The following is a 23,068-nucleotide window of genomic DNA, read 5'->3' as shown; positions in this document are numbered from 1 at the left end:
AGATTGCTTTTTATAGCAGTGCTCTTTATTGTGTCTCACTCACTCACGCACAAACATCTGCCAACTTATCCTGCTCTGTCACGTCCTGCCCTCTCTCTCTCTCTCTCTCTCTCTCTCTCCCCCACTTCCACACACAGAAACAGGAAGTGTGTATGAGTGGGGGAAGTTGTCCATAAAGAACACAGAGGAAATCCTTCCTCCTAGATTACTTTCTCTCACATGTCTACAACTGCTGACACACACACACGTACAAATAATTACAGCGATATGCAATCAGAGAGATAAGGTGGAGGTGGTGTTAATTATACATTAACACACAAACACACAAACACACACACACTAAAACACACTTGTGCTGACTTGACTTGTAGTCACGGAGAAATTAAATACCCAGTCTGTGTTAAATCCAGTCAATGAGTTATTCATGTGATGAGATTAGGTTAAAATCAAAGTGAATTATTGGAAATAAACTGCTACAAGGACAGCCAATCAGATCTGTGAATACACAACTATGGATTGAAAGCAGTTTAAAAAAAAAGAGCCTGGATGAAGCAGAGACAGCACACTCCCTCATTAACTCCCTCGACATGTTCATTCTGTCTTTGTGTTTGTGTGTTCGTAGATGAGCTCGGCGTCACACACACAAACTCACTCACACACACTTTAGGAAAGTATTAAAACATAAAGCACGCTGATAGATTCCTCATAGGGTAACCGCATGTTGCCATTAGCTCATTATACACCGAAGGAGACTGGATGCATGCTTATTTCCTCTCTCTTCACTTAGAAGCAGAACCATCAACGTCCCAACAGACTCACACAAACACTTACATACACACACACACACACACACCACTAAGCAACAGCATGGGTGCTCAGCAGGATTTAGAGGACAATTAAAAAGCTCAATTAGACTTATATTCTTATTTGCAGAAATGTGTGTGTTGCAGATGGTGAGGCTCGCACTTTGAGTTTAAAAACACACTTTGCTGGTTTCCCCCCGGGAAACAACACAGGGGAGCTACAGAGAGAGGAGGGAGGGGGGTTTGATGTAAATATGTCTCCTGGTGCTTCATGTTTTCCGAGCTGTAGAGTTAAGTGCCCAATGAAAATGTATCCAACATCATTATAATGCAATAGTACTGATGCTAAAATGATCCTGAATGTTTTTCAAAAGGAAATTCACTTCTTCGGCTTTGAATCTGTTTGACAATGTTTTCGCTCGCTCAGAGACCGAAAGCAAGACCGTGTTTTGTTTCGTTGTTTTTTGTCCTTCTCTCCGTCATTTCCTCCCTTCAAACTATTCACAGTCCTGCCTTCATAAACCCTCCCCGTTCTTCAGCCTTCTCTTCCAAGTTTCCCTCCTTGCTTTTCTCCTCTCTCCCTCTTCCTCCTCCTTTGCGTCGTTTCCAGTAAAAAGAATGTATCACAGTCCCATTGTCTTCCTCTTCTGCATCCTCCGAGTCTGCCAATGCCAAGTCTGTTGAGTCAGCCATTGCATAAATCTGCTGTGCGTATACGTGCGTGTGTGTTTGTGTGTTTGTGTTTTGGTCAAATCTTGGCCAGGTCACAAACCTTGAATAGACAATACCTTTCCATTCAGAAAAAAAAGTCACAAGACGAAACACACACATGCACGAGGCAGATGGTCCAACCTGTAGGTTTTCCACGGCCCATTTGTGGAAGGGCAATGCTTCACTGTCCGTCCTAACCGGCTACACACACACACACACACACACACACACACACAGAAACACACACACTCAACGTGCATGCAGAGCGGGCAATAAATCCAAACCAGCACAATACAGCCCCCGCAACGGACATGGTGGGAGCCACGGATAATGCCAGAAAAACATAGCCGAGTCCCCGAGTTCAACCAGAGGTAAACTTTATTCACCCTCATATGGAGGGCATGTGATGCTGTTCTTCAAAGATGAAGGAAGTTGGCAGCAAATGAAAGGCTTCTTTTCCCTGACATTCAAACAGTTACACACTGAGTTTAACTGTGACAAAGAGCTGAAAGACACGACTTGATTTGAACAAGAGCTGGATTATTTTAATGTTATACTTTGATTTATTTCCTTGCTGTTGCTCTTCTTCTTCTTCAACACATTGTCAATAAAGTGGCTCATTCTCAAAGACTCTGAAGAGTTACACCTTATAGAATATGATGCTAGCTGTTGATGAAAAAGGTGAGGCATCAATACAATTAGAATTGAGTGGTTTCTGTGAGTGACCAGCTGTCTTAAAAAAGATCTAAAATCTCTTTCTGTCTTTGCACTTAACTGCATTGTACAGCTTTAGAGTAAAGGCAGAAGGCTAAACTGTTACTGTAATTATGTCCCTTCTGGCCACGAGATCACATGCTTTCAAAATAAGAAAATAAGTTGGAAATAATAAAAGGCCATCAATATCTCCCTCTAGCTGAATTTCTTATTCCTCCTCCATTTCTCTTCCATCTCTTCTTCTCTACAACAATCCCAGTGGTCAAATTAACAGCCAGCCTTGCCTTTCTAGCTGCTAATTGGTGAAGTCTGACAGAGAGGTGACCTTAATTTTCCTCATCGCCTTGCTGTTCTACAGGCTCTTCCTTTCTCTCTCTCTACCAGTCTGAAAATCACATGGAGGATTGTATAGCCCCCGGCAGCATTGCAGAGAAAGGTTTGAGCACACGCACGCGCACACGCACACGCACACACACACACACACACACACACACACACACACACACACACACACACACACACACACACACACACACACACACACTCCAGACATACTCACTTTTCATGTTCTCAAGCACATGCAGAACAATTGGTGTTCACACACCCACATGCGCAAACACACACAGAGAGTGCTAACTCAGAGCTTGAGTCGAGAAGTCCCAGTGGGAAAAGCCACTTTCCGGAACATTTTACCCAATTTGCATTGCTCCTGGCTCCAACACACTCTCCGAGGAGAGGAGATGAGAATGAAGAACAAGTCACACAGCGCGTTTGTGTGTGCGTGTGAGTAAATGTACGTGTCACCAAAGACTGTTATAACTAAGCAGTAGGAGACAAGACAAGATTTACGACTGTTAAGTCAGCACTGAAAATATGCATCTTTCAATGCTTGTGGACAAAATAAAAGCCTGTTTGCACATTCGAAATGCTGCGTACTCACTTGTTCAGCTATTTCATCCATCTATCCAGTCATTCAATATTCCATTTATTTATCCTCAAACTGTTTCACTGAGGGATGCAGGCCAGGTTTGACTGCTGATGAAATTGGCTCTATATAAATGTGGTCTGTAGAGAGTCCTTCCATGATAAATGTTATACACATATCAGCATGCACAGACTTAACAGACTTAACTGGATGTGAAACAGAACGCTGTAAACACACACACACACACACACACACATTTTGGTGAACATCCAAAGTTGAATAGCATCAGGATATGCCCCTTGTGGCTTTAACCAGTCTACTGAAGGCATTGCATTTCTAAACATACACATACTCAAACGCAGCAGGAGAGAGTGATGCAGGGCCGATGCATTAGAGAGATGATGCAATGAGAGGAGTCAGAGCCGCAAGCAATCAGTCTGATTAAGTGTGTGCATATATGTGCTTGTGTGTGTGTGTGGTTTTGTGTCGCTTCTCCACTCCTTCTCCTCTGCCACAGCAGCCCCTCAGTAATCCCTCACTCAAGTCGTCCTCAGAGGAATCAGGTTGTTTTTCCAAGGTTTCACATTATATCATCTGGTTAGATACACGTGGAAGCACAAGTGTGACAAAAAATACAGCTGTCAGTTTGTGAGGGGTCCCAGAGAGAGAGGGGGAGGGGGGGTGGTTAGATGGTTAGATGGATGGAGGAATGGATGATGAGATGTAGCCCGAGTGGTTAGTGAACCATGTGATAGGCCGCACATGAAGAACAAATGCTATCTACAACATTTAAGGCATACAATGAGGATTATTGAGTCACACTTTTACATGTTAAGAAACCCTTCAAACTGAGGTGCAGTTGAAAACATGACTTTTTTTTTAAAGGCTTAGTGCACCATCTCTTTTTGCCTGATGTACGGAAAGAAAGAGAAAGAACAGGAGAAGTTCAGCTTTTTCCCCCCATCGGTTTAAGCATTGTGCAGACACAAAACTTTCAGCAAATAAGCAACATTTTCAAATCAATCCACATTACTCCGGACAATAAGTCTCACCTGATCTTTACTTTCTGCCTCCTGGAGGTCACTAACAATTACAATCCTACCTCTTTATCAGGAGGTCCAATCGAAAGCTCATTTCCCTTAGAGCCTGCCTCTTAACTCTAATCACCCGGAGGGGCAAACAATAGCCACGAGCTCCTGAACGCTACCTTCTCCCAGATTAACTCACCTCAGGCCCTTACCAATAACTCTAAGTGGCTTTGTGACTTCAATGTGTTGCTCTATAATATGACTGAGTATTGTCTAGACCTGCTACTTTTGGAGTGTCTAGAGATAACATTTGTGATGAATTGGCACTATAAAAATGAAGATTGATTGATTGATTGACTTTATATTAAGTGATAGTGAAAGACAGTGCATGTGTGTGACATGTCTTAAGCAGAGAAATGGCTGTATGACAGGTTGAGTGTCCTGCATAACAACAAGTTAGAGAGTGTTAATAGATACCATGCTAATATGATAAAGTAAGGTCTATCATGGGAGCAAATGTACCAACATGAATAAAAGATGCATGTTAACAATGCATGCAAGATGTATGCAGCAAAAAGCTGGAACTAGAAAGATTCAGCAGCAGGGTGTAACATCATAAATAATGTGACTGGCTTTATGTCACAAAGAGCTCACTTGTTTAGCATGCTCTAGTTTGATTACAAGCGATTTTAAAGGTGTAAAGGCATCAGAGCTCGGTACCCTAGCTGTTGAAACTGCCGGGTATAGAGAGCCCTGTGTATGTTATATAAACCCACTAGGAAATTCAGTCAAGGACCTGTGTGCTAAATGGCATTACGTTGTAACTCACAGCACTGATGTCAAATCCTATCGTGAGGTCCTTGACACACTCGCACACAGACAGTGTGGCAGAGGAGGTGAACGGGGTACAACTGCAGCTGTGCCAGTTACTGCACATGAACTTTATCTGGCTGCTTCTCTCCATCTCTATAACACACTTCGTTCCCAGCGGCAGCCTTGACCCTCTCGCCTCCTCCTCACTCTACTGCATCACTAAATGCAGCCATTTTGGCTCCCGTAGGGCCCATGATAGAGCTTCAGTCGCCTCGGAGCCACATTCATACCACTGGGCCAGTAATGAAACTATGGATTTTCCATCCAAGTCCTGACACTAACTGCCTGTTTGCTGTGCATCCTGTGTCTGCTGTACTGTATATATGGAGAGGGGAGAGAGATTCCCCTGCAGTACCATTTCTGTAATTCTTTTTCCATCTTTCTGGCCATGGTAATGGTCTGTCAACTGAATAGCACTAACCCACAACTACAATGTGTGCTGCATTAAACTCAAGAATGTCAAAGCAGCTTTAAACCGCCTAATCCAAAAAGGAAAAGACACAGTTTAATGATATAAAACTATCCCTTGTTCATTCTATATTCCATCATAATACCTTCTTTTAACACTGTAACAAATAGGAACACATTATGCAAATCATTTTTTGTTTGATGTAACTTCTACAACAGTCACCATGTTTGGCAGAGACTACCAAAGCAGCACACAGCGTACATTGACTGCTGTTCACAGTCACTGTGTCGTGCATGGTTGAGCATGTCCTCACAAACACAGAGCTCATCTGCGAACGCACAAACACGAAGACAGAATGAACATGTCGAGGGAGTTAATGAGAGAGTGTGCTGTCTCTGCAGTTTCATCTCTCTCTCTCTCTCACCCACACATGTCTGTCTCTTACTCTCTCTCACTCTATCCCCCCACTCACACAGACACACACATGCACACAGGGGTAAACATGACCTACAAGCCCACTTATTTCCAACCCCAGTTGAAACTGCATTCCCAGCACTGCTCGGCTGCTGCTGCTGCTTGTGTGCGATGCTAACGTTCAACACAAGTTGCAGCAACCCAGATTCAATGTTGTGGCCGTGTTCAAATCCCCTGCCTGCACCACAAACATCAATGCTCCCTGTGACACACTCCCTCTCTCTCTCTCTCTCTCTCTCTCTCTCTCTCTCTCTCTCTCATCCTTCCTCTTCCTCACTATTGCCAGCCGTGGCTAGCCTGACTACTGTTGCCATGGCAACCGAGGAGCAGGCCCGCCACTGGGGGATTTGGAGACAACTTGGAGTAAAGACCCCTATGTTATTGGAGCCATATTATTGGGTGTGTGCTTGTGTGTGCTCGGGTGTGATTGTGTTTATTGTTGTGTGCTCAAACCCCTCTGATATCCTCTGCACAATAATAAAAACGGGTCTCTCACGGGAAGCATGGGTGCAGTCCAAAGATATAACCTCTTCACAACATGAGACGGCAATTACAATTTTAAGGGAACAATGAAAGCAGAGTTTGACTTTAATTTTAGCTTGAGACCTGTCATTAATGTAACTTCAAGGGAACAAGCAATTGAGTGAGAAAGAAAAGGCACCAGAGGACTGAAGCAAACGGAGGGAGAAGCACATGCACCCATCACTTCTCCCCCGCCCCGCGTCCCTCATAAACACCCTCTGTGCTGGCCCTATCCATTCCAAGGTTATCAGTAATCCAATAGGTTTCCCTCGAAGCAGGCAGTTTTCCAGGGACAGAGCCAATATCCTGAAAGCGGAAACATCCGGAAGAATTCCTACCAAGTGAAACAGCATTCCCTCTCTTCCTGTCCTTCTTTTTTCTATGACCGGATGAATGGGTTCCTTCCGTCCTCGATGATACCTTTCATCTGTTATGACCATCTCTTTTCTTTCCCCTCTTTTTTTCATATTGAAGCTACAGTGCCAAGCCAAACACAGATTCAGTATGAATACTGGTACAACACATGCATACAGGCATGAAAGTGCCCACACCAGCTGGCAATCATGTCTCTGAAAGTGCCACACTACGAAACCACAGTATCAACCAGGAACTTTCAGATCACACACACATAAACCAAGGTTGAAGTGAGAGGGTATGGTGTTATTTCTGGGCCACCAGTTCCCTGCCAGTGACTCATAAATAGACAGCACAAGGCTCTTATGGATGATAACACATAGCATAGGGAGTCCTCAGGCTGACGCTCAGGGCAATCACACACTGAAGAAGGGTTCAACAAAGGGAGATGATGTTATGTATTTGGGGACAGATTACAAGGTCTTTAGCTCAATTCTTCACAAATGATACAACATTTGAATTAATTCAATCTGAACAGAAATTCCTAAAAGTCCCATGAAAAGGATGTCAAGCTTGTTTAAAGTGCAATAAAGTGGTCCATAAAGTATTTAGATGATGCTTTGACAGGACTACATAATGACCATAACTGCAATGCATAGTGTCCTTAATAACAGAACGCGCTACAAGAGGGTGGTTCCTGTCTTTGTGTGTACATACGCATGTTCTCATGTTTCCTGCTTGTTTTTCCTATTGTGTGTGCCTGTGTACTTGCATGCGTTAATGAGTGTGTGCATGTCGAAATGTGTGTGTGTGTGTCTCTGCAGCCTCTCCTTGGGGACGCCGTTTGCGGTGCTTTAATTAGCTTAATCCACGTGCAACACATGGACAGAGGAGCAGAGAAGGATACCGGTGTGGTGATGATGGCATTAAGAGAGAGGGATGGGTAGAATATCTCTCCCCCCCCCCTGCCATTTGTTACACTGTCAAAGCAACATCCAACTGTCATCCAACACACACACACACCCCTCACACACATACACCCCTCCATCTTGGCTCTTGGCAGCATCAGTCGCTGGCCAGACTATTGTAAAAACCCACAGGGAGGAGGAAACAGTCTCCGAAATGGCCACATGTGCTGTTGGAGGCCAACTAAACCGATTCCCAGGGAGCTGCTGCAATCAAACAGTATCCAAGCTAAACGACCAATTAAATATAATAGTGAGGGCTTAATTGGTGTTAGCCAATTTAGAATGACACCGTGCAATTAATGTTATGGAGAAGGTATGGAGGAGACTGTAAGGAGTGTACCTTTGTGATCTGATTTGGCAACACAGTGTTTGTGACCAAGATCATTATATGGAAAAGATGGTGTTAAGTAAAAGGAAGGAGGTGTAAAGAAGGTAGGTGAAGTGACAATAAGATAGGAGGAGAAAAATAAAGAGAGGTAGGGAGGGAGGGAGTAAAAGACATAGAGGACCAGGGGAGAGAGGGAAAGAAAGAAGATGCACAAACAAATGCTAGCCTTGGGAATAGATGCAATCAGCTCAGTCAGTCAGCTAATGACTAATTCCATGGAGAAAAGAGAGAAGCAGAAAGAGAGGAGCAGTGGTGTGAGTAAATCAAAGAGAGAAAAGCAGAAGGGCTGGGCGTGAAAGACAAGAAGTGAAGACAGACAGGGAGAGGAGAGATAGATGCGTACATGACTAATTAAAGACTCCATCAGTTTGAAACTTTTGAACCAAAGGAAAGGATGGATAAATATTTTACCATGGAGAGGAGGCGATGAGATCGCTCTATCTCTCAGACAGAAGGGACTCAGGATGGGGAAAAGAAAGGGAGCAACGCAGGGAAATTTGAAAAGTGAGAGGCGGTGAAAAAGAAATAACCCCCTTTTTGAAAGTGAATTACATTCAATGCCCAGTGAGCCTCCTCTTAAATGCCTAATTCTTCATTTTTAAGGGCTTAGCAGATGGAAATGGTAAAGCCACAAGGTCAGCTGCACCAATAATAGAGCCATTAGCTTCTCCTTTGCTAGTTCTGCTAACACACACAAAAAAAGAACCTACCCCACTGCTGGAAAAACAGTTACTGCTCTTAATTAGCGTTTAATTAAATCTCAGCTCTGTAATTAGAGCAGACTGGCTGACCTGCACGCAAGAACTTAAAACAAACGAGCCAAAGAAACTCAAGTACACTTTATCCAAATGTTACGCTAAAAGATTAGCCAGAGGACATTTAGACCAGCACTAAGGGATTTGCTTTCCGCTTGGCTATCACCAACTCTTACGCTAACAGGATTAGCCAAAGGGTCAGTGCAATATGGCTAGCAGTGGTCAAGAGGCGCACAGGCTAAAAACAGGCAGGCTGGGGGCAAGTTAAGTTACAACCAAGCAAGCTAACATCGTGATGAGGCTACAGACTGGCGCTTTTTCTCTCCAGGAGGCGCTGGGTGGGTGGGGGGGGGGGAGGGAGGGATAATTAGTAAGACAACGGGAGACGGCAACATGCTGTGTGAGACACATGAACGCAGGGAGCTGTTGCATTAGGTCTTGTTTTTTCTGTGTCTGTGTGTGTGTGTGTGTGTGTGTGTGTGTGTGTGTGTGTGTGTGTGTGTGTGTGTGTGTGTGTGTGTGTGTGTGTGTGTGTGTGTGTCTGAGTAAGAGAGAGACAGAGAGAGAGACTTAACATCATGGCCCTGAAATGCCCCCAAAGCATCCATGTGACAGCACACTTGTTACAAAACACACACACAAATAGTTTTGAGTAATCACATTTTCTGTTAACAAATAAAACACTGCTTGTAAATGTATGCAAGTCGGGGTAAACAAAAATGCTAATTTGTTTTCTTATACAAAATTGTTCATCATCTTACCGCCACTGAATCTGAGGAACTAATCAAAAACAATCTATTAAGAATCTATTAGCTTGGCAACGGGTAATCTGATAAGCCCGCTGCAGTCTCTTCCCATAGGAGAATGTTTATGTGTGCACATCGAGCTCTGTCTGCATTCTTCACAGAAGATTAACTAATTTCATATTTACACCCATCATTTGATGTAATGGAGATGAGGAAGCCCCTCACATCCTGTGATTCACGGAGATATAGGAAGCTCAGACACGCGGTGTGTTTCAGTCATTCTCTCTGTAAACAGTTGATCGTTCCTGCTACTTATCCCTAAAGAATTGTTTTATTGTGAAGGGTTTGAAGAGAGTTGCACAGTCATCCACTGACAGCCGCCTCTGGGCCAAGGCATATTCTGTGAGTTTCTGGGCTTAATTCCAATTAAATATGAATGTGAGACGTCGTGTTAAAGCGTGTGTGTGTGTGTGTTCTTATTTGTGAGATGCAGCCACTGTGAGCCAACAGTGATGTACGCCCGCTGTGCCACTCATGCCTAACCCTCTGGACACCGTGCCACCATCCAACAAGCCCCAGTGTGTGTCCAGGTTTGTATATACCTGCATGAATGTACTCATTTTGGCTTGTTAGTTGGAGATATGGCAACCCCTTCTGGTGTCAGCCTGCATGTGTGTAGTCGTGGTTGTGCGTTTTGCCAGAAGTACTCTTCACATGGAGGCTTGGCACTGCGCCATACACCAGGTGTGGTGTTGGCAGTATCAGTTGGCACGGGCAGAGCTTTGCCAGTACACTCAATCCCCTTCCCTACCTACAACTTTCCTCTCTACAGGCACAAATATAGCTCCGTGTCAATTAAGTGTCACCACAATTTTACACTCTGATTCAATGCTAGTAAAAATTTGATGACAACATGTCAACAAAAGCACCCTCTGCGAAATTATGTTTTTGTTTTGTACTAGAATTACAGTTAAAACATTTTAGTAATATGACAACCCTTCAGGGATGCTTGTGTCAGCTAATGCTAAAATCTAGGTTCAGTATCGGTATCTGGAAGGAAATATATCAGAATATCTCTTCATTACAATACTATGACATCAAAACTTTACAACATACAAAAATATCTGCCATGAATATACCAAGATCACGAACCTAGAGTTACATTTCCCATGGTCAAATATAAAAATAGAAGTAAAAGTGATGAAATACTAAAACCAGCAAAAGGCATGTAACTTTGCACATATATATGATATGAAAAGCAGGGATTCTTTGATGTTCTATCCCGAGATGTCTAATGGAGATGACCTAGAAACGGGCTGCCCTAGTCTTCACTTGGATCATGTGAGTATCCCAGCTTGCATCCAGGCTCTTCTAATCTTCCCTTAAAAATGGATTCTAGCATGGTACATTTATTATTCATCTGCCTCGCTCTTTCTTTTCCGTGTGCCTCCTCTTTTTCCTCGGCTTTCTTTCATCTACTCCTCACTTTGCCTCATTAACCCCCGGTACCAGTGAATTAGGGTGTGCAGCGCAGAGGTAGTGAATGAGTACCATGCGGTGCAGTCACACGGTGTTTGGTTAGGGTAAAGTGCATTAGCATCAAGATTATCAAGGACTGAACTGCTCTCCTCAATGATGCCAGCCAACACAGGAGCAAACTGTTGAGAAGCGATTACCTGTGAACATTTTACTGAACTGAAATCACTGCCACTTCATTCAAAAAGAGATGTTTGCTAGATATATCAGTATCAAGTTGTAGTGATCGGTGGCCCTTGGTGCTTGGTAGGAAGTATAGAATAATTATGGCAGATGAGACATTTGTAGGTGAGAAGTTAGAGATCCTTGTTTAATGAGAGTGTGTGGGTGGATTCACTTGTGTGTGTGAGTGTGTGTGTGTTCTCCACATACTGTACTTTTACAAGCAAACTTCTGACATATGCACATTCAGGGATATATACTCTGAATGTGTGTGAGCTAAGTCCTTCCCTTTAATGAGAGAAAATGATTAGAGAAAAAATAGCATCTCATCACACACACACCTACACACACACACACATAACACTCCACTATTATCAGGGAGAAGAATCTTTGATCACAGACTGAGACAGAAAGACAGAGCGGAAAGAGAATATGTGAGCAGCAGATGAAACGAGGGAAAAGAGAGAGGGGAAAGACTTAGGGAGCTAACATGAAGAGGACGGTATGGAAGGGTTCATGTTACTAATTCATAGCTGTGATTTTTAAAGTAGCTATTCTAGTTAGAATTAGAGTTATATGGATTCTTTTAAATGCACAGTATGAGCTTATAATATCCAACAATGTAAATGACTGTCTCACCCCCATAAAAAGCAGAGGTGGCAGCACCCAGGGCCTGAAGTCACACATGCATCTTATATTCACTGTGCGAAATTCTGCACCCTCTGAGTCTTGAGGGTGTGTAAAAATATCTGCATCTGTGTGAGTGTGCATCCACAGGGAGATGCTGTGTGCTTTGTCAGGTCAAGTGTAGCCACAAAAGAGGACATGCCAACAGATGGGAGAAGGATAATTGATATCCACCACATACTTCAGGAGGACGCGTGCATGCACACGCATACAGATACACTCATTTCTAAAAGACCTGAGAAATATGCAGTGTTTCCAGACAGAGCACACGGTCCACCTGTTGTGAGGCAGCAGACGATACAGATAGGATAACACAGCCAAGAAAGCATACATCTTCAGTATAGGAAGCTAGTTGGCCGGCTAGTTCTTTTCATTGAGTTGATTTCATGGTAGGTTGAATGCTAAAACAGGGTTCTTGTGTGGAGAGAAAGATGTGCTGTATATGCTTGGCTTGTCACAGCCACATTATGGCTTAACTGAGCTGTGTGTAATTGGAAAAGGCTGTTTAAAAGCTGGACTGTGAGGAGAAAATGGCACATTTTTCTGTTAATTCGGGAACATCCTGATAAGATTAGATGACTGATGGCGCTTAGGGAACGGAGCTAAATTAAGTGGAAAAACGGAGTGTTCGATGTAAAGTGTAAATCATCTATTTTGTCTGAACTTCAATTCCCATAACTGATCTGATCCCTTTCATTATTCACTACATCTCCATCGCCCCCCCCCCCCCCCCCCCGTCTCTCTCTCTCATCCGCTCCGCTCTTGGGGTTTGTGTGTGAGTGTGTTTGTTCGTGTGTGTGTGTGTGTGTGTGTGTGTGTGACCCAACGCAGTGTTGTGAACTAATGACCGAGGGCGACCAAACGCCTGCACAAAGGCAGCCTCTGTGCAGCTGCCAGGGCTAAACAACTCGTGGCCAGGCCAAATGACGACATAAAAAATCCACACACACACATACAGGCATGCACAGAACGAATGTCACTACGTTAAATTTTCTGATAAGGGGTTTCGGTTTAAAATCTTATCAGGCAGAAAGATACGAGCAGATTGTGAGAAAAAGCCTTCTCGTCCATCATCACTTCTCTGTGACTACACTAACTGGTCAACTGTAAGCTGTGTGTTCCCACAGTGTATTTATTTGTTGCTCTCTGGGTGGAGGTCTGCTCTGTGAAAGCTTGGGAGGTGGACACAGACATTTAAATGTAAACCACAGGCATGTGTGCCAGCACACAAACACAAACACTGGGGACTTTGACAGGGCAGCATTATGCACCACTAGAATAACAATCATCAGTCAATTACGCTGTGACATGGTCTCTTGATGGTGACACCGGCAGTCCCAGTGGAATACATCAATGACGTTACATGACAACATAAACACACAAACAACAAACTGTCGCTTGATTTTGACCCTGGAATGGCGAGATGTGAGATACAACAAAATGCAGAAGGTGCAAAGAAATAACATCTCCTGCATTTTTAATGATGTTTGTAAATGTTTATAACGGACATTTTACCACAGGTAGCATGACTGCTTTTACCTTACACTGCCTTGTATCACATTTGGTGAAGCTTAAATGTCAATGTGTAATTCTTATTGTTCTATTATTATTTTTGATTGTATTGTATTGTCTAACTTAAGTGTATTTTGTCCACAGCCTATAAATAAAGGTTGTGTTAAAAAAAATGACAGTATCAATAATCAACCGTCCAGTTTGATGAAAAGAGCTCTGTGTTGAGGCCTCCTGTGTGTTGCAGCTTTACTGTATCAAATCTAATCTAGCATTTGATGTTTAGATTGTTACTTCTCTGCCCAAGCTGTCATCCTCTCACCATTAAGGATGAGGAAACTGATAGAAGCCAGGGCTCTAGCTCAAGGACACCTCACTGGAACAGATACCAATCAGTTTTAGGAAACACTTAAGCTAATGCAGAGGTGAATTATGTTCTCTTTTGTGACACTCTCCCACTAACGAACTGGCACTCTGCTGCTCTCAGCTTCACATTTTTCAGAATGTTCTTTTCCATGTTGATAAACTTTTTTAATTAAAAATCAAGAACAATGGTTTGACTTTTCTAACATGTTTTCTGTTCCACTCGCCTCCCCAGTGTTACTCTCCCCTCCTCCTGCCCATGTTAAAAGCCCCGCTCTGCTTCATTGAAGCCTCATTCAGATGAATAGGCATTAAGCGGCAACTCCCTACCGCGCCCACCTGAGCCTGGCACGGCCACAGTGGGCAAACACCAGGCACCGGGGGCTCCAACCACCTGGCCACAAACATACAGCAGATGGCGTGAATCTGCTCCCGGTGGAGGGCGCAGCTGAGGAATCCTCACGTGTCTATGTGTAGTATCAAAAACAAGCACTTTTAATAGGTATTGGATTATCGACCAGGATCCTCTCTTTTGTCCTCAGGCCACCTATCGAGTTTGTGTATGTGCTTGCGAGTGTGTGAGGGTCATGGTGGATGCCCTTCTATTGTCAATGCTCAACAGCGCCTTAAAATGCAGAAGTGGCCAAGAGAATCGCCCGAATCACTGAATCAGAGTTTCATTTGGACGTCCATCTGCTGCTTCTTTCTGCACGAACAGCGCTCGTTTAAAAAGGTCGGTAAAAGACAAAACAGGGCGGGCACAGAAGAAGAGAGACACCCAGTGACCATTGACAGAGCAGACAGATGTAATGAAACAGTCAAAGTGAATGGAGGTCTTTAATCCTAAATATTAAGTACAGGGCAGTCAGATGGCCGCTGCTGTGTCCTTGACCACAGCGGCATCCAGATGACCGCTGGAATTGGTTAATCACACCGGTGGACATCACCTCTGCTCATTACTTCCTGCTCTTCTCTACCTCTTCTAGTGTTTTTCCTCTCCATCTGCTTATTCATAATCTATCTCCCTTCCTCTCTCTCCCCCCTATCTTTGTCCCAACAAACCAGGATTCATTAGTAATAGCATCCTTGGTGTGTTTGTGTGTTTGTGTGTTTCCAACAAAGCACAGAGGGACTTCATTAGTGCATTAAATATGTTGTTTGTGCCATCATCTTGTTGCTCTGGACAACCTTGAGCAATAGAGTTGGTTAAAAATAGACTGAGAGTAGCTAACACAGGATTTTTAAGTGCTTTTAGTTCAGCACGGTGACGAATGAAGAGATGCTTCAGGTAAAATATTACTACTCTAACTATCTAAAAGTGAACACATTCCACGATCCTAATGAGGAAATCATCCATTGATTTTCATTATTTATAAATAAATAGCTGTCACCTTTGAAGCCACTTTGTTTGGATTTGTAAAATCCTTCCCATCTCTATATCCCAAACTGTGACAGAAAGGAGAGCTGCTTCTATCTAATCTTCCATCCTGCAAATATCCTCCCAGTTCCTATAACTCTCTCCCTTCCACATCCTCAGGCGTGGCTACATAAACAGCATTCAACACTTGTGAGGGAAAGTCAAGAGGGACAGTATAAGAATAGGACAACGCTCCACGATAATGGCATCATGGTCTGCAAAAAGCACTCCCACACAACTGTCAAAATGTGAAAACACACCCTGGTGGAGTGTGGTTTAAACATTTTGTTACGTCTATAAGACAATAAGAACACACTTATAGAAACACTGACCCTCAAGAACTCGTAGAGGAAGAGGTTGAACGTGTGCCAAAGCAGAGAGCAACAGACAGTACTGACTCTGTTCCTTTTTTCAATTTTTTTTTTTTATCTATCACTTTATTACTTTTTTTCTGTCAAATGTTTCACTTGGTTTCCTTCAAAGCAGGATTTAAATTGGCACTGCTGCAAGTCTCTCTGTGAATCTGCGAGTGCCATAATGTGAGCTTTTAGATATTGTTCTTTTCTTTGTTAATTGAATATTTTCCAAGAACAAAATTATTTTTTTGGATTTATATTAAGTCTGAAACAGAAGGCAGCCAGAAGAATTGTGCAGGCTCTTTGGCTCAGTCGTTTCACACACACACACACACACACACACACACACACACACACACACACACACACACACACACACACACACACACACACACACACACACACACACACACACACACACACACACACACACACACACACACACACACACACACACACACACACACACACACACACACACACACACACACACACACACACACACACACACACACACACACACACACACACACACACACACACACACACACACACACACACACACACACACACACACACACACACACACACACACACACACACACACACACACACACACACACACACACACACACACACACACACACACACACACACACACACACACACACACTAACATTTACGCATACAAAAGACACACCTCAACCACCTGCTGCAGCATGGCTTTCCCAGGTGACACAGCCTGAGCACAGATCCCTCAACCGCACAGAGGACATGTGACGACAGCTAAATAAATAAAGGGACTACTGCCAGGCTAAGTGAATGGATGTCACTTTGACAAATGCACAGCCCTGAATCTTAGTCAACATTGCATTGTTTGTTGTCTCTCACTCCTTCATAAACACATCACACACACACACACACACACACACACACACACACACACACACACACTGTTATGTGTATTGTGAGTGACAAACACACAAAAACGCCGCGTGCATACACAAACACGTACTCAGAGTGCACAAGCACACAGGCTGATTATACATTCATAATATTGAATGGATGACAGGTCTTGAGCAGTGCGGAGGGAAAGCGGGTGAATTCTAATGAGCCACCATTTACCCCGAGAGCTCTGTCCTCCATAGACTGGATACACACACACACACACACACACACACACACACACACACACACAGACTTGCTGCATAGTAACAAATATATACACAAACATAACAGTATTACAGAAATGATGGCATATAGCAGTTGGGTGCCTTTAATATACGATCCAAAAGCAGTTATGTACAATTTACCATTAAAATCAACAAAAATCTAAAGTTAAAACATGAATTTATTGCTCTTCAAAGTCTGACTCTAAGAGAAGACAAAACTAAAAACCCTTTGAACGCATCAGCTAACTGTCCTGTCAAACCACTCTGTCCTCTATCTGCCCACCTGAATGTCTCCTCACTGCACAGTTGACTGGAGAAGATACATTCCCGAGTCAGAGCTGATTGATTGATTGAAAGCAAGCTCTTAAAATTAGAGGCGAGGCTCTACGTGGCATTCAGACACAGCAGTAATGTTTTATGACTGACGTGACTTGACTGCCATGACAGTCGTCGACAGAGCAGCCTCAAGCTTGCTTTAAATTGCTCGTTAAGCAAACGGGTTTCTAAGAGGTTCTTGAAAATGCCCACTAATGAGAAAAATGGAGCTGTGTGCGTTAAATCTTATTGTAAAAAAAGTTCCTGTAAATGCTTTGTTCACAGCACAAAGATAAAGCTTCAAGCTAGCGCTCAAGTGGACGATGACCACCACTCTCTGAAAGATGCTCGACATTCAGACCAGCAATAAATTACACTTAATAAGTTGTTTCCTTTCTGTACATGTCCTAAAAATGACAATCACATAACAACTCTGCTTTAACCCACAATTATGAAAAAAATTCCTACCTTCTTCAGTTTTCCGTTCCTTGTGCCAACAAAAGCAACAGTGTTGCCGCGGTAGTCGTATGCTGCCACCGAGGTCATGCCATCATCTTTGTCGATGAAGAGCGGGATGCCCTCGATGGTGCTGGTTCCTCCCAGAGGCTGGTTAAAGTCCTGGCCGCAGAAGTTATCGTCGATTTGGAGTGGCTGTAGAAAGGAAAAAGACAACAATGAGGCAAGAGGTACAGTATAAAAGAATTGGCTTATTGTTCAAAAACATGGTTCTGATTGGTGGATGTCATCTGATTATGAACATTTTGTAGCTTTACGTCACTTACGGTACGATATGTTTATTTGGTATTAGGATGTTGGCACTATAGTCTGGACCTTTTTAAGTAAGAAAGTATGACTTTAACTATTCATGCAACTATGTCTCGTGATTTTTTTCCCTGATTCAGTTCATCCACAGCATGACTTATTAGAGTTTAAATGATGCCCTCTAAAAGTTTGAAGCATGGAGAGAAGGAGCACTGGGGGAGAACAGGTTATGTAACAACAAAGGGCCTGGGCTGGATCAACTTCCAGACACCAGGCATTTGACTCCATCATTTCCAAAGACACCTCTGAGAACAGCAGCAGAGCCCTGTAAGTCAACTCATCACAGTGAGAGTACAGACAGGGCTAAAGGTGAATCCTCTTATTTCAACACTTTAATTTCATTACACAACAAGTTAAGCAGCCAATTCAATTATGAGCCATTCATAAACACACCCTTCTTTCTCTTTCTCTGAACTCAATCCCACCATGAAAAACCCTTCAGCAGATTGTTAAGGGTTCAGTCATAGCCCTGACACGGCGCTGAGGCTGGTGACCATGTGACAATATATGCTGCATTCCTGCATCATAAGAGGCCCATCGCCCAGGGCAACCCACTGACCCATATGATGCCTTAACCAGTGGCCACACACACACACATGCAGACACACACACACATAAGTAGAATCAGTTGCCTGTGGAGTTGGATGAAAGTTCAACAGACAATGAACGTTTTGTTAAATTATCATCACATTTTTAGAGTAAATCTAATAACAGTCTGATTTGATCAGAAATGTTGCTTATAAAAGAATCAATTAAATAATTTTTTGCATTGATGACTTACAGAAAGGTAACACTGATATAGCTAACGTTTGCAAAATATCGAGAATATGATATTGAAGCTTTAGGAAACTGCATTGGAGATTTTTTTTTTCCTTCATGGTACTGTAAACGTTCAACTATTACTCCAACAAAAACAAATCTACCAATTAACAGATAATGTTGCTGTTTTTTAACTTGGTACATTTCATCTCTATAAAAGGTATGCTCCGAGCTGTTATGTAAAGCATTGATAGGTTATTCAACATCATAGAAAGGGAGCAGCCTTGCAGATGGCTCAAGTGCATTAACAAGTATTTAATCTTGGTTACTGTACCTTTATAAAATAAAATAAATTAAATAACATCTACAAGGCTGATTTTCTTAAGAGACCATAAGAGTGTTAGTGGTAGTGTGTAGACAGAGGTGTGTTAGACCTGAGCTTGTTGACTGACCGCTTAAGTGTGTAACTAAATAAGCGTCAGTGTGTCAACCAGTGGCAGGCGATGTGTATTGTGAGTTAGTACGCACATACACTTGGAGAGTGTATAAATGGTGGTGTAATCCACTGTCTTATCACTACATCATCTGATTGATCCAAACATGAGAAAAGATAACACACGCCCTCCCTCCCTCACTCGCTCCCTCCCAATCTGCCTAAACTGCCTGCAGCTCAGCACATGTCAATAATCGTTTTTTTTTTCCTTCTACTTTTTTACTCCCTGTCTCTGTCTCCTTCAAGCGGCTACAGTAACCGAGCAAACATCAATATCCCCGCCCTGTCCTTTTCTACCTCCATCCAACCGTCCCTTCTCACCTAATCGCTCTGCATCTCCCTATTAACCCATCTCTCCTCTGCAAAGTCTCCCTCCACAGCTTGTCCTCTTCACGTCACTCACACACCTTTTTGGACTTCTGTCATGTCCTCAAACACCGTGCAGAGGTATGGGTGCGTGTCCTAGACTGTATGAAACATGGACGTAGTCTCGGTAATATCACCCATTCATTACTGAAGCGCACTTTTGAAGCCCAGTGATAGTCGTCGCTGTATTGAAAATACTGACTCAAACTAATTTTTCGGTCAACCTAGTAATAGAAAAAGAGCTGGAGCTTATGCGGCCTTAAACCCCCCAGCTAACAGCTATAACGCACCCGTCCGTTAGTCAGATCAGCCACGCCCCTAATTAATCATAATTTCATTTAATTTCTTTAACTCAAACTCAAAATATCAAAATGCATGCCCTGTACAGTTTGTGCTTGTAGAGGTATGAGCTATTCAGACCAAATTAGTTTTTTTAACAAGGTTGTAAAAAAAAATGTATTTCTGAATTGGGTGCGTTTGAGACTCTTTGCAGCCAGCCTTTAAGTGAACACCTGAGGAACTGCAGTTTTTTAACAATTCATGCGCTGGCTTCATTTTCATCCCTGGAGGTTGCTGCTAGTTGTGTGTGTGTAGGGTGGGGTAAGGCTATCAACTGAAGTCAACAAAGCGCTTGCTCTGTCTTGCTCTCTATTTGTTCCTCAGGACTGTGACGCCACATGGTGAAAGCAAAGAAAAAAGAAGACACTTTAATTAAAGCTTCTGTGTGTGAGTGTGTGTGTTTGTTTTTTTTGTTAGTGTGTCTGCGTGTACGTAAAAGTAACGGAGACACACACAGCCATTACCTGAAACAACTTTCTTTTGTGACCAGTAATGGGCCATTTCTTTTCTTGAACAAAGGCGACTGACAGACAACACACATGAAATCTTGTAAACTCTATGCACAACATACGCACACAAATACACACATTCAGCCAACCTAGCTAGTTTATTGTCTGTGTCCACAGTTTTGGTTACAAGCAACAAAACATATGCGTCCATGGTCTTCATATGGCACACATCTAGGGTCAACTATCTGAAACCATATAGTCCTGCGATAGAAATCTATCAATATGGATTAAAGGCAGCGTCTAACGCACACACAAGCAATCCCATGACGTCAGGGCCTCAGGGAAACAAGTTAAAAGGGTTAATCCATCTTCTATGGACGAGACTAACAGTCGAAAATAGTGTATACAGTATCCCCTAGAGTCTATAAGGGTTAACATAGAGTAGTACACACACACAATGCACACACAATCACACACAGCAGCCTGTATAGGTCCCAGTGGGGCACTGAAGGGTAAAGGTGCTATTGCATTCCTGCAGGTCTGGAGGGTTTAAACAGCATGGATCAGCATGGAATAACAGGCGTTTCCCATGAGGTTGGAAAACATTTTAATGGAGGCTACATTCTGATGTGGGCTCTACAATTTGAGGCACTAAAAAGATTCCCACGTGAGCTGGGGCTGATATTCAGTATGGAAAGAATATTTCCCCCTGTGGTCTCTGCAGGGTTACCGGCTGGAGACTGCCTAAAATGGGTTTCAAAGACACACAACTCTACGGGGGGAAAGAGTTAAGAGGACAACCTTCCAGTGACTTTGGTAACAGGGTCTAAGACATTTAAAAGAAAAGAGGTTTCTTGTTTTGATTTCTTAATTATTTTTCTTTTCAATAAAAACAGGAAGTGTAATTTGAGTGAAACAAAAACCATAGGATTATTCTCTTTAAGAAGAAATAGTCATGTGCAGAATCTGTTGGCAAACGATATTTTTGGTGTTGGAGCTGTTCTGATGTCTGAACGATTGTGTTTGAGCAGATTGTTCTTGTATGAAGGAAAACTGTCCTTGAGGAGAGCCAAAGAGGTCAACCACATTGGCTGAAATGCAATCTCAGAACTCAGCAGCTATCGTCTGACAAGGATTTAGCTTTTTATTTATCTGTGAAAACAGATATGTATACCTGACTGTAGACTTCCGGTCATGATGCCATCTCATCGTACCAACTAGTCCCAGGGGCCGATCCAGGGGTTGGCCAAGAGATCCCCTCCACCCACCCACCCCCAGATGCTACCCCAAAATCCTAAAGTATGATAGGCTATTTGCATTGTCAGAGGCAGGACTCTGAAATCTTCAACTGTGTTATAGAATTTACATGTTGCCCCACCGTTATGTTAAAAACAATTACCATCTATCCTATAGTTTAATGTTCGTAGTTAAAGTACATATGATAGGTGGAGGCAGAAAGTGTAAATAAATGCGATGCATCAGTGTGTCTGTACAAACTAACTTAAGAAGACCCATAGACCCAAGTCAGAGCCCCATTGGGCCACCCCAGATAAAAATGGAAGGACACACCCTGCCAAGGCCTCGACCTAGCTAGTTGTTGATTTCAAAAGAGCTGTAGTTTCATATTTTTGACAATCTATTAAGTATTACACAGATCATAATTGCTATCATACACCCAGACTGAAAGGGTTAATAAACAGGCTTAGTGTGCAGCATTATTCTTGTGGTGTGTATATACAGCACATGTGAGCTGTCAACTGATATTCAAGGTCACAGAGAAATATGTGACCGAGATACTGCTGAGACTATATGGCATTGCACACAAAGACAAACACACCTACACACAAACACCCAGACACATACACACACACTGAATGTTTTGTCAGAAAACAGCCATAACTGTGTTGCTCTCCCCTGGGTGGAGTTGCTTCACCCATTTCTCACACTGAATTACGATGAAATATAGTCATTCATATGGCACCAAACACGAGTGTGTACTCAACTCAGCCCACAATAACACTGACTAATTGCAGATGTGCGCTGGCTGGTCCGCATCGACGAAAGGGAAATGGTTGGATAATCATTTCCCTATGATTGCTATTTCTTTAACTTATTACGTCAAGAAAATATGTTCGGGCAGGCGGGCGCACATTATGCCGACCTCAAGTGGAATTGGTCAATAGTAAGCTCCATTCAGTGAAACATGTGGAAACAGCAGAATACAATATGGGCTTATGTATAGGAACATACATGGTGCTGTTGATTGAACGTACTGCAGTGAATTATGGCTGTTAAGGTGGAAAGAAAACATGGATTGGAACCCAAAAACATTCATCTATGTGCATTAACTGGGCAGCATGCAAACAGGCGTGTGTTTCTATACTTAAAATCTGTTTGTACAGAGAAAACTGCACAACATATGTGTTTTTGTATGACAGAGCTGGAAAAGAGAGAGAGGAACAAAGGACAGAGAGAAAGTAGTGGCTGTTTTTAATGCTGACAGCATGTTTTTGTGACAAGCCTTCAATTCATCAGTGTATGTGGTTGCATGTGTAAGTGTATGCATGTGCAAGGTAAAAAAAAAAGAAGAAAAGATGCCTCTCCTCTAGCATGTGAAAAGCTGTGTCCTCATGAAACCACCACATACACACAT

At 42.9% G+C, this 23,068-nt stretch overlaps 2 protein-coding genes across 5 annotated transcripts in view; both read right to left on the bottom strand.

Moving 5' to 3' along the window:
* LOC132977512 (MICOS complex subunit mic25a-like) overlaps window positions 1–23,068 on the bottom strand; it is a 291,593-nt gene that overhangs the window by 115,587 nt on the left and 152,938 nt on the right. The window lies entirely within an intron of this gene.
* Window positions 1–23,068, bottom strand: part of LOC132977505 (plexin-A1-like) — a 178,636-nt gene that overhangs the window by 111,307 nt on the left and 44,261 nt on the right. For all 4 annotated transcript variants that reach the window (XM_061042116.1, XM_061042119.1, XM_061042118.1 and 1 more), the window contains exon 3: window positions 17,656–17,838. In XM_061042116.1, the coding sequence (XP_060898099.1) occupies window positions 17,656–17,838 (183 nt within the window). The remainder of the gene's footprint in view (window positions 1–17,655; window positions 17,839–23,068) is intronic.

Source organism: Labrus mixtus, chromosome 7 (genome assembly GCF_963584025.1).
Source record: "Labrus mixtus chromosome 7, fLabMix1.1, whole genome shotgun sequence".
NCBI classification, from domain to species: Eukaryota; Metazoa; Chordata; class Actinopteri; order Labriformes; family Labridae; genus Labrus; species Labrus mixtus.
The sequence above is the reverse complement of the archived record's forward strand: the minus strand, read 5'-3'. Positions and strand labels throughout refer to the sequence as shown.